Here is a 17,915-nt window from a genome sequence, read left to right on the forward strand (position 1 = left end):
AGATATATTTTTCACACTCATGGTTTCTTCCACATCTATTTTATATACTAGTACAAGAAATTTCTATTAAAAATATTAAGCCAGTTTTGAAATACAAGAAAACCAAGATGAGGGAAACACAAAATGGATAAAGTAATATGCAGAGTTAATATGTCCAGCTACTTAATTAATTATTAAAACTGGCTGTATTTCAAGTTGATTTTATTCCTTAAGGGCTGGAAGTTAAGCTCATTTTCTTTTATTCTAGGTTCTGAGATTTTGTCTTTTTTTCCCTGAATATAACTAAAATTAAATCAGATCATATTATATTCCTCTGCTACATTTTATCTAGTAGGATATTTCTGGAAAGCTTCAGACAAATAACAAACCAGTTAAGAAAGAAGAGTTTCAGAGGATGTGACATGATCTCTTTCCTTCTCCTAACAGTGTATTTACTGGCAATTCCAAAACACCTTGGCTTAAATTCCAAATATATTATAACCTAGATAATGTAATCTAGACAGGTAGATAAAATTTTCTTTTAACAAGACAAAATTTATTCCTCTTGGTACAGTCTTCCATTTTTCATGGGGAAATGGGATGTTTATTAACATATGCAGTAGCTATCCACAGCTATGTATAACCCAACAGGATTAGAGAGTTTATTAACACTATAAACCCTAAAGAGTAATGGGTAATACTGACACAGGGAAATGAACTACAGGCATGTAGTGTGAAATAAATGCCTGTCCTGGGGATCAGCAAAAAAGAAAACACAGATCAAAAAAAAAAAACCCACATTCAATTGGAAGTGTTGTCTTAGGCATACATACATACATATAACCTATACCAGAATCCTGTACCTGGAAAGAGTTAATAGCTAGAAAAATCTTCACATTTTAAGTTTATAAATTATCCAAACACTTGAAACCTTGGAAAAGCAATTCCAGACAATCTAGACAGCCACAGTATCTGTACCATTGCCTCATCACTCACAGAGCAACTGGAATTTTCTCCTCAATTTATGCACATCTTCATCACAACCAATCCATAAAACAGACATCATCTAACTACACATTTGTTCACTGCACACCACATCTAAGCACACAGCTTATCTTTATCCTGATGCAGAGGACTATATCTCATTTTTAAATATTGCAGAGCAGCTCCTCAGCAGAAGGAGCCATATCCAGCATAATTCCTTCCCCACTGAGGAAAGCAGAGTGTTCCTTTAGTGAGACTGAGCAGGTTCACAGCTGTTACCCCTGGCCCTACAAACCTCTCCAGCCATGGATCAAATCAAATATCAGAGCAACAAACACTCAGGGCCATGATGATTTGGTTTGCATGCCAGAAAAAATGTACTGAATTTAATCCATATGCTCCACATATCAAAACCATAGGCACAATAATGAGGAAAAGGAGAAAATTAGGGAGTTTTATTTATATACTAGTGACTACAGCTTGCTAACTTCCCCATACCCTATTCCTTCATAAAAGTGTCTCAGTTCCCAGATGCCATCAGCAGACATGCAGAAAAATGCCAGGACACAGCAAAGGAAACTGTTTTGGGATGCTATCAGCAGCGTCTTATTTGGAGTTCAATGTAATTCCAGACTAATAGTGTTGCTCTACCCATTTCCACTCCTCCCCATCCCCATTCATCTTTACCAGAAAGCTACCTGTCAGAAGTAAATAGGAAACAAGAAAAAGCTGTCTCTTAGCCCCAAATTATTATGAGGAGGAAGTGAGAGTAGACATCAGACTCCTTTTGTCTTTTCCTACTCTCTGAGACAAAGCTTTTCAAGCAGAGAAATCCCAACAGAGAGGCCCAGGCTCTCACACAGGGCTGCAGACAGATTGTATCTCTACCTGTTCCATCAATACCTAACAATGAATCCCTTACTTTCCTCCCCTCTCCACAGTCAGACAACATCTGTGCCTTGAAACACACCTTAAACATGGATCTCAGTCTCCAGAAATCATCCTAATTTATCCTGAGGGACATTGGGAGCTGCAGAGTAGCAGGACACTGCCCAGACTGCATTCCTCTCCTTCCCACAGCAAGCCAGGATTAAAACACCAGTGCCTGTGTTTCTGTCCCAGGCCCCAGAAGATGAGCTGCCTCTCCCAAACAGGATTCTCCTCCTCGAATGATGATGGTGTTGTCCCCAGTGAAGGTCTCATTAACCTCTCTCACTGAAATGCCTCAGAAATCTCTGATTTTTTGTCAGGCTACAAAAACTACAAAGCTTCATTTCTGCCTGTAACTGATATCTGCCATCATATTTTCTGTGAAATGGAAACCAAGGATAACCCCTTCCACCCAACAGGAATTTTACTTTTTTTAAAAAATCTAATAAAGCCATATAAAAGTTTTTGCCTGGGTATAAGCCTTGTCACAGTGGGCAAGATTGTTTTACTCTGAAACACGATTTAGCATCAAAGTAACATCTTTGAGTATTATTTTGGAAGCTCACAAGAACATAGATTATTCTTGTGTGTCAACTTATTGAGCCAATGTGGAATCAGGATCTTAGACTGAATCCAGCAGGAATTCACACATAACTGAAATTATACCTGTCTGATGGGCCCACAGATTTAATGCCTCAGGAGCCACTCTCTTGCACAAGGGCAGATCAAGCCTGTTAATGTTTAAGGCTGGAACACCAGATGATGGCAAAAGAAACTCAAGAAGGGAAGATAAACCTTGTTTTATTGGAGAAAACCTGAATACATGGAAATGCAATATCCCGTTAGTAATAAGAAATGTCACTCATTGCTAGAGTAGGAGCAAGAGCCTGTATCTGAAAAACCCAGATGATTCAGATGGTGGTTCTCTGGTATTTTACTAAGCTGAGTGCAAGGCTTTATATGACTCTTTCCTGCTAAATATTTAAAGAATTTACTTCCTGCTTACTGGAAGTTTCCTTTTGGAAACAATTCTATTATTATTTACATAATTTAGTTGTATTTTTAATGTTAAACGTTGGTGATCTCAGAGCAAGCCATAATTCAGAGGTATCTGGAAACAGCTGACATGTGTAAATTTTCCTATTTAAGAATGCCTTTTATTTCTAGATCTTTCTTTGATGGCCTGGAAAATACTTCTAACACTCAAATGGACCATTTATTTTATAGAATAAATGCAGGGAGCTAGTTCTTCTCCCACAGCAGATTTGCTGGATGAGCTATCCTTGTGAGAAGGTTGTGATAAGATATGACTCTGTGTGTGCGTACAGCAGGTACCACAAGTTACAATTTTTGGTGTAATTACGTATCCTATTATTTCTTGCTCAACTGAGTGACAGAAAGCATGAAAAAGGAGAACCTAAAAATGCCTCCTTGGTCAGAGACCTCAGCAAAAGGAAGAACAAGTGTGCAATGAGGATACAAGGAAAGCAGACACAGCCATCTCTGCAATCAGAAGCTGTGAGCTTTGTGAAGCTAGAGAAACAGGAACAATACCAAAGAAAGTAGATTAAGTATTTTTATTTATTTTTTGAAGACAGAGAAGTACTGAAGTAATTCAATTTTTCAATATTTTTTTCCTGTCTAATCTTATTTTAGTAATTCTTACACTGTTTGGGGCTTCTCAATAAGATCAAATAAAAAGTAATTTCCTACTAAAGTTTGCCAGACTATTTCAAGGAGTTTGTGTCAGCTTAAAAAGGATCTCTCTTGAGAACTTCCTGAAAGAATAAATCCATCCTTTATCATGCTGTATAAGCAGAAGCACATTACAATTATTCCCTTGAAGTGTTGTTGTGAAGTGTTTGTGGATTTTAAAAGGAGCATAAATTCTAATCACCTTCAAGTGGAGTCACACGGTCACCAATAAGCACAGCCTGCATCACCCTGGTAGCATCAGATAAAAACAAGTTTGAAACATCTGGTGAAAGCAGTGTAATTAGCATTTCTTGACCCTCACTGGCAATTGAAGATTGCTCTGATTTCCTCACTCCTCAGGCAGGATGGACAGCCAGGAGCAGTCATAACACACAACATGAAATTATCTGTCCATAGTCAATTAAATTATACATGCATTCTCCTGGGCTGCAAAGAGAATGTATGATGGGCATGTATTATTCATTTAGGAAATATTTAATTAATTTCTTATTGATGAGGATGTCTGATCCCACTTATGCCACTGAAGGGCCTTACAATGCACAACACTTTTACAAGTCCTTTGAAGCTCTTGACATTCTGGGAATGTTATGGGTCATTCTTCACTGCTGGAGCTTGTTCCCCACACTCAGAGCTGAAGTGTCACTGGATAATGAATTACAGCTCTGCAAGGCTGCTGGCCCTGCAGTGAGCAGAGGGCAGAGTTTCCACATCTGTTTTTTCTCTCAATGGAGATCACAAAAGTGTTTTCACAGAAAGCTGTCACTGAATGAAAGGCAAGGACCAGAGCAATAGAAGATAGCTCTGGATCTATGATGACACATAGGGAGCTAGATATTCCATCTAAGAAAATGAGGAGGGGAACAGAAAGTGAAGTTTCTTGTGTAGGATTTGTTTCAGACAAAGCTTAAAACACTTTGGAAAGCTGTGCTTCCTCACTTCTTTGTATCTAGATATTCTATGTCCAGATGAACCCCTTTGCTTAGTGCTAAAGAGCAAGGGAGGAAAACAGAATGACTCTAATGCTGAAAAGATATTTTAAAATAAGAGGAAAACTTATACATTAGAGACTTACTCCTACAGCATGAAAAATTACATTTGAGGAAGTCACTGGAAGCAGGGAAACAATCATGATAAAAGGTCCCAGCAATTAAGCCCTGCTTAGAATGTGGGGTAGAGAGAAAAAGCCCAGAATAATTTAGAATCACTGCTGACCCAGAGGACTGTGGTCCTTATCCAACACTTGTGTAATTTATGTCATTGCAAGTCAGATACTCTCCATCAGCTACCATAAACAAGTGTGAAAATAGTGTTAAACTGCAAGAATCCCTGTGGATAGCAAAGCCCTCAGACATCTGTCCTGGACTGATGAAATGAATCTGAAAACACGTCAAAGATCTCAAGCCATGGAAGGTGAAAATTCAGATCCTGAAGTGCTCTCTGCTGTATGTCAATGTATCATTTGGAACCTTAACATTTCTTGTCTCTTCAAACAGTGCTGAAGTCCTCCTTAAAACCCACTCTTCTGGCCTAGATCTACAATGCAGCTCAGGATTTGGACAGGTAGATCTTTTCTTCGTGTGAGCAGAAAAGATCTTCACCTACAGTCACTTTTTTGCAGCTGCTACACCATTCTTATTAGCTGCACTGCAATGAGATATTTTAATTTATTTTCTTCTCCAAAAAGAAGAACAGTGACAATTTCAAGATCAGACTAAAACCTCAAAATTGAGGTTCACCTGAAACCTAAAAGAAATCCAATCCAATCCATCCAGCTCCTACTAGCACCTTGAAGCCAGAAGTCCACATTAGGAACTAGTGTCATCAAGGATTAAATGAGGAAATTGTTTGTTTCATTATCCTTAATTTCAAAATAATTCAATGATCTGTATTTAATACTCACTGTGCAGCTATTACGAAGGGCTTCAAATTTACGCTGGATTTCATCTCTATGTGCCTAAAGGAGGTAAGAAGTTAATCATCAATTTTTCATACATTAGAATTCGAGAATGCTGTTGCTAAACAAACTGCAGAACAATCTACCAGCAAGCAAAGTTTGGAAGGCAGATGCTGCAGGCTATGAAAGCACTTTGCAGTGGCAAAGAACTGATTAGCAAAAGTCCCATCCTACTTATTCAAAATACACTTATGCTCCAAATTCTAAAGTGCTTTAGGAAAATGTACAAGCTCAAGAATGGAATTATGTAACAGGTTCCATCTGAAATGGTCACTTGTTGATCCCATGTTAAGTTTTTACATTCTTGACATTTTAATTTGAGTTGGTTTTACCTCCGTATCCAGATTGGTGTTTCATAGAAAGTAAATACTGTATACAATTCAATGCTTGCAAAGAAAAACTGTAATAATGTATAATGCAAGCTACCCCAAACAGCTCTGCCAATCTACCTGAATCCTACCATAAAGTCTCATTTAAGCCCGAGCCTCTCTAAAAAGCAGTGATAAAATATAATAATCAATTCTTTGGAGGACAGCATCTAAAGTACAGAAAAGTTCAAACACTCATTTTAAAGAATGCAGTATTGCATGCACCATTTTACCCCTAATTTACAAGCAAAGCATGACAAAGCAAAAGTTCTTGTTTCAGCCTCATGGCCTCTTTCAAAATTCAAAGTGATTTAACAAGTGTCTAATGTCATGTGCTATCTGAAAACTTAAACAAAAGGTTACTGCTCAAGCACATCCAGCCACCTTTCTTCATTTCCTTAGAGCCAAGAGACTAAACAGGAAAAAAAAAGGTTCAGCAGAAGTCAAATATGAGAGCTTAAAAGCTATCTTACCACAACAGGCAATGTGAGAAATAAAAGAATGTAAAAAACTCCATGACAGGAATAGTCCCAAGCCTATTGGGCTGGACTGTCTAACAGCAGCTGGTCCAGCACTACCAGTTTGCCCCATTAACTGGAGCAAGAACTGAGTGAACACAGGTCATGAATATTCATCATTTCACTGCTGGGTAAAGATCCCAAGCGCATTGCCAGCCCCTGGCAGCGGTAGTGGCTGTTATGCAAAGCTTTCAGCTGGGAAGGGACTGCCTCAGTTCTGAGCAAAAAGGAACCCAGTGCCATTTCTATTCAGTTATTCTCAGGCCTCGATGCTGTTGCTGCACTTGCCCAGCCTGTGCCCACTTTAGAACTGAGGGAATGGTTCTGCCATTCATCTACCCAAAGCATCAGCATAACCCAGCGCCCGTGTCAGCTGAGCCCACCTCCCCTCCCAAAAACCAGCCATGGCAGCAATATTCACAACAGTTCTTTGATTAAATGCCACTGGAGCACCAGAATGTACATTTTCAACACTTCCAGATCACTGGATTTGAAGGTCATTAAAGGCTGCTGCTCAAGGAGGGGTTAGCTGGTTGCAGGTCAAACTCTCCACCCGCAACCCTGGGAATCTTTTGTGAAAGAAATATTTCTTAGAGTCAAACAGTTTGAAAGCATCTTTCTGTGCTCAAGAGACAGCAACCAGCAGCATATAATCTAGAACTCCATTTCCAGGGGGTAGGGGTGGAAGAGGGTGGCAGGACTTGAATTTTGTTTTCCTTTCTATCACTCACACACCTCACCAGACTGCAAGACACACATGGCAATTTTTAATGAAACAAGCATTGGAATAAAATTATGTGTTAGAACACTCTCCCTAGGAATCTGGTGGGATTTTTTGTTCCCCTGAATAAGTGTCCTCAAAGCAGGGTAACTGACAGGAAAAAAAAAATCATCAAAACATTTATGACCATCAGGTACATTCAAACTCATGAACTATTATTTAAATAAGTAAATCACAGAATTAAACTCCTAATAGTACCAATTTCAGATGCAACTTTCACCTCAAAATAATGCTCCTACAAGCTATCAGTCAGTTTAGGCAGCACTGAACCATTACTAGGAAGTGTTCATATGGTTAAAGGTAAAATTTGACATTTTAGCCATTCACGCCTCTATCAACACAAGGCACAATTCATATCCATTTCTGAAAATTAAGAATTAGATCATATGAACTCCTTTTAACCTCTTTATGAACCATGCACCTACACAATTCTAGTGTGTCTCTGCAGCTCACAGGACAAGTTTCAGGGCTCACCGTGAGGGCCTGGATCTCCTCCTCTGCCTCGGCCGTGGTCTCCTCCAGCTCGGTCTTGGCCTCGCGGAGCTGGTTCTCCAGGGCTGTCCGTGCAGCCTGCAGCCCTGTGATCTGGGATTCCCTCTCCTGCAGGGTCAGCTGCAGCTCTGTCAGCTGCCTCTTGAGCTCCAGCTTCTGTTCCTCATGCTCTAGACTAACCTGGAAAAGACAAAGTAGAATCCAAATGTAAGTTACTAACAAAGAACAGGCAATGTAGTCTCGTTTCAGAACCCACTTTAAGATGCCATTGATGTCTATTCCCAGAATCACATCCTGACAGTCTGCTTAAGGCATTGAGAAATCAAGAACACAGCTTTGTCTTGTCCCTAAAATCTACTGGTTTTCTTGGAAAAAACAACCTGGCATCTTGAAACAACGAGGGCACAAGAATAGTTCCAGCTGTAACTCAGACATATCAAACACTGCTATAAAATGTTGAAGTAGTTTGTGATGAACTTTCTTCACTGAAGCTAAGAGTCTCTAAGAACTTTTATTTGGGAATCTCTGGGCATACATTATAGACATTTTACAATCAACTTCCATGTTTCATCCTCTGTTCAGATTCCTTTTAAAGAAACCCACCAGCTCATCTGGCTCTGAGTTTACCTGAACGGCTTCTGATGAAGGTCTTCTTGCAGCACACACAGGGATAAACATGTCACTCCAGGGATAAGAAATGAACAACTAAAATAGATCTCAGTGTTCAGAATCAATTCCAAACCTTAGCACCTTCTTCAGGCTCCCTGCTATGCCAAGGGAATCTGTCTGTTGTGCTTGAGATGTGTGACAAGGCTGTCAGAAACCTTACACTGGCCTCAGTCAGCTACTGGCCAAAGAAGGACAGCTTGGTTGTTCAACAACTTCAGCTGAAGGCAAGATTTCAGCCTAGGCTAGAAATTAGTGGACTGAGAAGAGAATTCTGGAGAAGAATTTGTACATCCAAACTAGTTAATACAAAATTAAAAATGAAGCACAGCTCACAGATCTTTAAAAGTGTGTATTTCCATATTACTGTAAGGTTTTCTTTCCGGAAAACTCTAGAAATGGCGCACGAAGCAGCAGGTTCTTTTCTTCTTTGCTTTCCTTTGCTTTCTAAGCTGTAGACGCTAAGGTTACAGGTTCTCTCTGTGGGTCATTGTACATTGCTGAGCTATTGTTCTCTACCCAGACAACGTTATAAGAGTATTGTGCAAACAAACATAGAAATAGAATTCTGAAAAAGCAAGATAATCTAAATGCTCAGATTCAGGATGATAAGTCCTTAATACTTATCTTATACATTTATCTCCTTTTAATGTTTTTTTTTTTCTTAATTACTAATACACTTTCAAATACCACTACAACAAGTTAATTCTAGTTCTCAGTGTATTAATGACATGGGATAGATTTAGGAAAGTTTGTTGAGAGGGATTAGAGCCATGTTTTCACCTCTCTCAGCCGTGTCTCCAACTCCAGCAGGCGGTTCTTGTCAGTGTGATCTTGGTGACTCATCTTTTCCAATTGTTCTTCTAATTTTCGATTCTGGGCCTCCAACTTTCCAGCTTGTGTTTCCAAGTAGAACTTCTGTTGCCTGAGCTCTGAAATCATCTCCTCTTGGGCTTTCCTGATAGGAGAAATGCACGAGTGACAAACCTGAAATACCCTTAACATATGTCCTTGCACTGGGGTAGAGTAAGGAAGAGCACAAGTTTGCTGTTATGTAGAACAACTAAGTTCATGGCTTAAATTTTACATTCCAGCTAAAAATAAAAATTACTAGTGTATTCATCAACATATGCCCAGAGCACTAAAATTCCGTATTTGCCAGTTGCACAGACTTGTGTGCAAGAATCTTGCAGAGGGTAATCTAATAATTAAATAATGTTATTGAAGGTATAATCCTTCATTCTCATTTCATCAGTTCCTTGTCACGTGTTTTTCTATAGGGGAAAAATAAATTCTAGGAGTTGCTTTCTTACAGGGTATTTCATTAAGACAAGAGGAACTCCATGCTTTAGGATTGGGGGGAGTGTGTTGGGGGTTGTTTTGTTGGGGGCTTTTGAAAGTTGTAATGGACATAGAACTCGACCAACACTGAATTGAAGCTTTGCTGTCTCTGATCAAAGCCTTAATCCACAAACTGAACAAAAATAATTATTTGTTCTCATAAGAATTTTGAGAGCTGGCAATGATTAATTATTACCATTTGAAATGGACACCCTCAAAAAAAAAAAGAGGAAGGTCTTTCTGCATTATTTACAGTTCCTAGAATTGTGTTATCATGCATTGGAAAACTCTGCCTCATGGAGTGCTTTCTACTTAGAAGCCTCACAAAGCTCTACATATATTAATGAATTAATATTTTAAGAAGTTCACTGTGAGATAAGCTGTTATTAATCCTATCCCAGAGAAATTATGTGGGTTGCCCAAGATCAAATAGGAAGACTTAACGAAACTAAAAATAGAACTTAAGTCTTCTGACTCACATTTCTCTGCACTGCAAGCAAAACCACCCTTTCACCCTCTCTGTTTTTTTAATTTACCTCTACAGATTATTGTCAGCCAGAACTGTCAAATGGTGTTATTTCATTTCCTGCTGTTTACTGGGCTATCTTCTCAGGAACCTGATAATCATTGGTTTCCTCAGATATTGCTGGAACAAAAGCTTGCAGAGCTCCCCTCTCCTCTGAAGGGTTTAATCACTAGCTCTTCTCTTGATGCATGCTCAGATTAGCTGCAGCTTTTGTGGGTTCAAAATGCAGTCCAACAACAATTTATACATTTTCAATAGCCCAATTCACAAAATAAGCACAAATTCATTAACTATCTGCATGCATAATTAAGTAATTTTCTCTCGAAATGTTGCTAATTCTGTACTATCTCCTACCAATCCTGCAAAGTTCATCATTTGACAGTATGTCTCTCAATAATCTATTTTGAATTGTATGTTAAAACATTATTAATATGTTTTTCTTATTTTCTGTGGCTCTCCAGTCAAGGATATGGCTCCCAGAGGATGCTGCAAGTCCTTACACTCAGTTCAGCATCCACGACTGAGACACTCAGCCTTTCACACACTTCCAGCTCCACCTTGAGACATTTGTTTTATTTTAGACTGAAGGTAAGTAATGGCTTTTGCTGCCTCAACAAACTCCCTGGGTGATTAACTGGAGGTCATCTGGAGCATTAAGCAACACAATCAAACCCCTCAGTTATTTCTGTGAATATTTTTGGCTCAGGCTAAAATAACTTGCAAGATATTTGAAATGCAACGAAAATTGGGGCCATTACATATCTGGAGGCATAATGACCACAGAAAAGGAATGAAACCAGCAAGTCCTTGCCAAAACTCAACCTTGTCTGATTCTGTTCAATATTAGAGGTGAATCTATCCAAGTGCTTCCCACAAAGGCACTGCCTGATGTTGGATCCAGCAGCTGATGGACACTGAAACCTTTGTGCAAACCAAGCTGGTGAATCTCTGAACTCAAAAAGGGCAAACACTGTTTTAGCCCTGCTCTGCAGGATGTATCAAACAATCCATGCTTTTTCCTACACTTAAAGTAAAACACCTCCAGGCCATTTATGAAGGAAAAAAATCATTGTAAGGATAAGGAATCTCAGCTAAAAGCCAAAGAAAAATAAAATTCGGGCAGAAAAAGGATCTGAAACAGAAGAATATAAGAACATGCAGAGAAATTCTTAGCTTAAAAATCTAATGTTCTTCCTTGTCTTCTCATCCATCAAGGCTTGATGGAATGTTTGTGAGTGAAGGGTGTTTAATGTTTTCAATTTCAAAATCATGTGTCAGGGGAACTGAGTAAAATATAAATCTATTAGCACTGTTTATGTTTAAAGAAAGAATGTGTGCTTCTCCAGGGCTATTTTAGACATAAAATTATTAGTATTCATTTAACATATTTGGCAAACCTACACAAATCACCTGCCTTAGGAAATGCTCCAAAGTAAACACTGTAATACAAACCAATTTTCCCAGTCATGTTTGAGAAAACACAAAACACACAGCGAGCCCCAACTATTTGAAGAACAAAGCATATTTCTGCAAGGCTATCACTGAAAAACAAGCAGGGAGCACAGCAGGCCTGCAAAAAAGAGCCACTTTTACACGGTGAATCAGAGAATCATTTCAATTGGAAAAGGCTTTAAGGTCATCATCCAGAGACCTGTTCAGCACTGACAGCAGCTGCCACACTTACATGTTCCTCTGGGTAAAGAGGCTGCTGTTTGCTGCCAGTTTGTTGGCCTCAGACAATTCCACAATTCTCTGCTCCAGTGACCTGATCTTGGAGTCCATTGCATTGATCATCTGAAACACAGCAGTGAGACTTTGAGACTGCGCAACGCGAGCCATTACAAAAATAAAGTTTATTAAAAAGTCTGAATTTTTTCCAGAAACAAAAAGGACTAAAAGCAAACTGATCAAATGGCCAAAATGAGCAACACAGATGCAATTACTGGAGCTATTTGCAGCTGCTTTCTACTGCTTTAATGTTAGGAAAGAGCAACCATTATCAAGGCACAAAACAAGGGGTACGCAGCAAGCTGCATGGTTTTTTTAAGGAAATATGCTTGAAGATACTCTGAATTTAAAAAATGTATTTTAAAATTCATGTTAATCAATGAATTTCCTTCAAAGCAGCTCAGCAGCACTACAGAACCTCAAACAAGATTATCTTGCTTGAAATCAGCCTCAGCAAGCAACTCTTCAAACAGCTTTGATTTTCAGCTCAACACCACATACCGCCTTCTGTTCAGCCAGGACTTTGCATTTCTCACGTGCTTCTTCTTCATGTCTTCTGAGCATATTCTCAAGTGCTTCCTTATCTGCAAGATCCTTCTTCATCTGATTTTCCAACACCTAAATGAAGACATTTCTTTTGTCTAAATTATATCTGTTTCACTGGGCAAAGGGCAAGCAGAAAGAAAATCATCAATACAGATTTTTTTTTTTGTAAGCAATTGGTCATATCTCAAGCAAAATTAAATCCATGATGCAATTGCATGAAATCCATGGAAAAGCAAACTCCAAAAAGAGCGCTCTCTCAGTTATCTCTGAAGACTGAATTTAACAATAAGATTTTATAATTTTATGGAGATACTGTAGATTTTTAATTATTATTTTAAGTCATATAAGATGAGATCACATGAATTCTTCTAGTCAGAGACAATATCTAACAGCAAAGTAAAAACCTTCTTTTTGTGGCACAAATAGCTGTCATTGGGAACAGGACTAAAGCAATGTATTGCTACATTTTTCCAGAAATGCATGTTTTGTGTATGTATGACCAGAGTTCTAAATCAGTTGTTAAACTGAAGGTCTCTTCCTTCAAAGACAAGTTTTTCAAAGGCACAAATTCTGGACACCACAGAATTTTCCAGTTACAAAAACCCTGTGTCCTGTTTTATCCCTTTGAACCTCTTTCACCTGGCTTCCTGATTTCTCCTTTTAAACCCTACATCATAAGGCCCCATAATTCACCAGTTCTCTTTCTTTTTTATTCTTTTTCCAATGCCTATCCTCTTTTCCAGTTTTTGTATCACCACTTCTTTCTCAACATCGACATCTGATCTTCCTGCCTTCTATCACTCTCCTCTCATTACTGATAGCCACATGCTCTGATCTGCCAGCAAATCTTCTTACTTATTTTTTCCTTCATATTTCTCCCACAGAAATGTCTTCCCTCCTCTTAAATACTATATCCTCTCACATTTAAGCAAAAATGTAGAATTAAAGTACTGGATAAATGTACAAGATAAAGACTGTCTCTACTGAGAATAATTTGTTCTTAGCAAAGATTCTTACAAAATGCATTTGCTGGCTGTCATACTGCAAGTTCTTTTGAAAAATCCTTAGCCAGGGCATACTCCTATTTGCCAGCTTGTTTTTCCTAATTTTAGATGGTGTCTATTTCTAACTGTTTGTTAATGCTACCCTGGAAAAGACAAAAACAAAGTGGGTGGTTTCTGTGGCTTCTTGGCAGATGTTCCAGCTCCAAGATGGAATTTCAGAAACAGTCTGCTATTTGCTGCATTTCAAACTTGCAGGTAGGCTGAGTGAACACTCATAGAAAAATCAGGGAGAACTGAAAGCTTCTTCAGGGTGTGAGATCCAACAGCATTAACTAATATTATTTAGTCAGCAGAAGTCAAAGTACAACCAACAAATGCCTTCCTGTAGATCTGACTTCAAATGCTACCTCTCCTAATCCAGTGCCACAGATAGACAAGGTACAGTGGCAGAAAAAATAGGAGAAAACTGATTTAGATTTTGTTAAGCATCCTTAACATTGCAGCAATGGTACCAGGAAGGCAACTCACAAGACAAAGCAATCAGAGCCCAAAGGCAACTGTTTTTCCCTGAACTCATTCTACCCACAAAAGCTTGTAGGAAGATAAGATATTTTTACTTTGAGTTTCTCCTCATAGAATTGTTCCTTCTGTTTCAGCTGCAACTCCAGATGTTGTGCTGCAATCTGAGCCTCACGGTGCTTTTCCTCCAGCTCCTAAAAGCAGCAAAAATTCATGTTCAGACACAAGGAAATGGTAGATGCTGCGAGTACGTGTTACACAGGTACCAAACATTCATGTTCTTTTTTAAGGCTTCACACTATGAAAATCCCAAGCCCAGGGCTGTCATGGTAAAAAAAAAAAAAGGCATTATGAGACCTGAACATTATCAACTTTAAGTTTGCATATTGCTGCTGACCCATCTACTGCAGAGAGGGAACACTGCTAAGGACAAAGATTTCCACTTCCATGGTAAGAATCTCCATCTCCCAGTAAAATATACCCAAAGATAGGCCAAGGACATTTGGTGAAAACACATAGTTACAAACATTTTATAGCTGCAGTGGCATCACAGGAAGTTCAGATCTATTTTTAACAAGGTCTCTCACTTGTTTTCTTACAGCAGACCTCAATAACGGGGTACTGCTGTCTGTGCTTTTCATTCTGCATTCAGAAGGGAAATAGCATTTACTTTGCTGTATTCCTTGGACAAATGTTGTCAGAAATGCTATTTATAAATGGCTTCAGAAATGAAAAGTGCAGGATGCAATATATGTGGTGGATCATAGCAGAATCTTTCTAGCCTCTTTATTTCACATCTGATTGTTTCAGCCATGCACAGCAGGAGCTTATATAATTTGTCTTTCAGAAATTAGCTATTTCTGCAGTTTGACTATATTACTTGGGGTGTATCTCTAATCACCTTTCAACAGGACACCTCTCAAGAGCTGAGCTTACAACTTTGTGCCCATTTATTGTCATATTTTCCATTCCAACCATTTCCTTAGAACAGGAGCAGGTGCAGGTCTGTCATTCACTCTCACTGGCCTGACTCTTGCATAGAAAGCTTCAGGTGCTGAGGTGCACCTGCATCTCCTGTCTGCCCCCATTACCGCAACAGCACAGGAAAATTTCCTGATTTTTGTGTGTGTTTTAGTGCTTCTCATAGTATTTTGATATGCTTTTTCCTGATCTTCCTCATCTTGAGGGTTTTTTGCTCCAGTAATTGCAATAGACCTCCTTTTCCAGAAGTGAGAATCAAAGAGGAGGTTCACCAAAAGTAGGTCATCGACAGTGCCTAGTCCCTGCCACTCCTGCATGGAATGGAGATTGCTGCTTTTTGCAATTGAAATATGTCTCCCAGCAACAAGAGGGACAACTCACCTCCCCCAGAAACCCACACGTTTCAGGTCCTGGCAGAGAATCAGACAACCAGATCAGCAGCAGCTTCAAAGCTCCCAGCATCAGACTGCTCATATTGTAGCAGGAGCTTCACCAGTTCTTGCAGTGGCACTTAACAGCCAGTGTGGGCTTAAAAAGGTAATCTCTTACCATTCCTGCTCTCACTCAGTATTCTCTATGTAGCACTGACTTTGTTATTGGAATCACAGCAATGATCTGCACTTTCAGGCAGGCAGAAGTATCTTCTCTAACTTGTTTCTTATTTCTTCATCACTTCCTTACAGACAGATGAGCAGGTACATCTCAGGTACTGCTATATGAGTGTACATGAAAACCATGCCTTTATTCAACAGTTCCCACCTTATTCTATGCAACTCTGTATCTTCAACTCCATTCTTACCTCTCTATACCAGGAAAAGTCAAAAATGTTTGAAGGGACAACTTGAGGGAAGGTACAGGGTAGGAGTTGAGGAAGAAAGAATACCAGTACCCTGTGCTCCCAGATCAGTTGCAAGGGACTGGGAAAGACTCTGTAGGGATTATTTCTTCAATGCCTGTTTGACATTTTTTATAAAATACTTTTGTACCTCTCCAGCATTCTGTCAGGACTCCATGGAAACTATCTATAAGAAGAGCTAACATATCCCGTGGTGTCAAACAATTAGTCGATATTTCTGCCTTCCCTTCCACTTTCTCCTCCACAGAGAACATAATCAAAACCAAGGAACAATCCCCAAGTACACACAAGAGGCTTATGAAACAATTCAAAGTTTTACACTATATCTAAACATAAAGTTGGCTCTGTGCCCAGCACAACCATAGTCTCCCACTTGCCATGCACTCCTGCTATCAAAACAATTTGAAAGGAACAGCACTACTAAAGAACTGATTCTACCTTTTCTTGACAGCACTCAGCATTCTGATGCTAGAAGTCTATACACCCAGAACAAGCCTGGGTCATCTGTTGATGACAAATATGTTTATTTCTACATTTCCATTTGTTGATGCCAAATGTGTTTATTTCTACATTTCCATTTGGCCTTCCTCAGGTGTGTCTCAGCTTGGGATTACTACCAGTAAAATGTAATCCTTTTTTCCCTTGTCATATTGGCAACACATCGGGAAAATTCATGAGGAAGGTAAAATAAATTTAATTATTCCAATATTAAATTATGCTTTCTGTCCCAGGGAAGTAAAGTTATTAGAAACACCCTCTGCTTGATCCACTAGAGACTGACACACTAACTTGCCTTAATAGTTTTAACCAGGAGAGAAACAAGAAATTGCCAACTGAGAAGTTATGTGGGTGCAAATGGTTTCCTAACAAATATCTTTGGAGATGAACAGTTTGGATGACTAATTTCTCTCTGCTTCAAAATGTAAGCATTTCTAATAGATTCGACCTCTAAATTCCTCTGCAATTTACTTTAAAAGAGATGTTTTTGTTGTTGCAGTAACCCGCCCTCAGAATGTTTCACCTCTGAAACAATCACTAGGTAAAGAATTTAAATATTCCCATGTTGACTGAAAAGTTTCCCCACTGAGATGACTCTAGCTCTGAAGCACTATTAACACTAAAGGCAAAGGAGTGAGTTTGTAACCAGAGGTGCAAATAGTATTTGAATTCAGTATAGTATTTCTTCAGTATGACTGATATAGGAAACAAATCCCTTTATTCAACAATTTCCACCTTATTCAATGCAATTCTACATCTTCTGATTCTTCCCTACCCCCTTCTAACAAACTCTTACCCTCTAAGTTTCATTTTGACCTCTGCTCACCAGAATTTTTTCTGCCATCTGTTGAATCTGTTGAGATTTGGTTTGAATATCTTCTTTTAGGCGGTTTTCTCTTCGTTCCACAGTCTCTAATCTCTTCACTTGATTCTCCAGAGAATGGCGCCGTTCCTGCAGAGCAATTATGAGCTGCTGTTTAGGCCACCCAACTCTGCATTAGCAGAAAGCAAGGAGTAGTTTCTAGAGAAAACAGGCTGAAGCAGTCAATATATGGCTGGCTTTCATATTTTAATCTTCATCTCGCCACAAATCCCCCAGGCTAACCACATGTCCTTATCAACTCCTCACTGAAAATAAAATCCTTCTGTTTTCCTCAAAGAAATACGTTTTTTAATTAAAAATGGATTAATGTCTAACAACACTTTCACCTGAAGAATTAGTACAGGAATACATGCTGCTCAGAGCCACCCAGGTGAGGGTTCCTAAACTAATCCCAATAACTAATTTACTCCAGACAGACACTCTGCACTCACCTCCGCTTCAAGCAATTTTTTCTTCATGCTTTCATTGGAATCTTCCCTGTTCTGCAATTTCTCCAACTCCTTCTCAGCTCTCTCCTTTGCCTGACGGATATTCTGCAGGAGCTCAGTTGCCTCTGAGCTGGCTTTCACAGCCTGAAAGTCAAGAGAGAAGAAAACATAGGTTTTCTATGAAAAGCACACACCAAAATTTGATGTGTGAAAGGTT

The 17,915-nt window shown here is 39.0% G+C and overlaps 1 protein-coding gene across 4 annotated transcripts in view; it reads right to left on the bottom strand.

Moving 5' to 3' along the window:
- Nucleotides 1-17,915, bottom strand: part of CIT (citron rho-interacting serine/threonine kinase) — a 67,629-nt gene that overhangs the window by 20,013 nt on the left and 29,701 nt on the right. For all 4 annotated transcript variants that reach the window (XM_063416013.1, XM_063416012.1, XM_063416011.1 and 1 more), the window contains exons 16-23: nucleotides 17,702-17,842; nucleotides 17,214-17,339; nucleotides 14,151-14,246; nucleotides 12,485-12,601; nucleotides 11,940-12,049; nucleotides 9,172-9,346; nucleotides 7,705-7,902; nucleotides 5,510-5,563 (exon numbers count right to left, since the gene is read on the bottom strand). In XM_063416013.1, the coding sequence (XP_063272083.1) occupies nucleotides 5,510-5,563; nucleotides 7,705-7,902; nucleotides 9,172-9,346; nucleotides 11,940-12,049; nucleotides 12,485-12,601; nucleotides 14,151-14,246; nucleotides 17,214-17,339; nucleotides 17,702-17,842 (1,017 nt within the window). The remainder of the gene's footprint in view (nucleotides 1-5,509; nucleotides 5,564-7,704; nucleotides 7,903-9,171; nucleotides 9,347-11,939; nucleotides 12,050-12,484; nucleotides 12,602-14,150; nucleotides 14,247-17,213; nucleotides 17,340-17,701; nucleotides 17,843-17,915) is intronic.

Source organism: Prinia subflava, chromosome 19, assembly GCF_021018805.1.
Source record: "Prinia subflava isolate CZ2003 ecotype Zambia chromosome 19, Cam_Psub_1.2, whole genome shotgun sequence".
Lineage (NCBI taxonomy): Eukaryota > Metazoa > Chordata > Aves > Passeriformes > Cisticolidae > Prinia > Prinia subflava.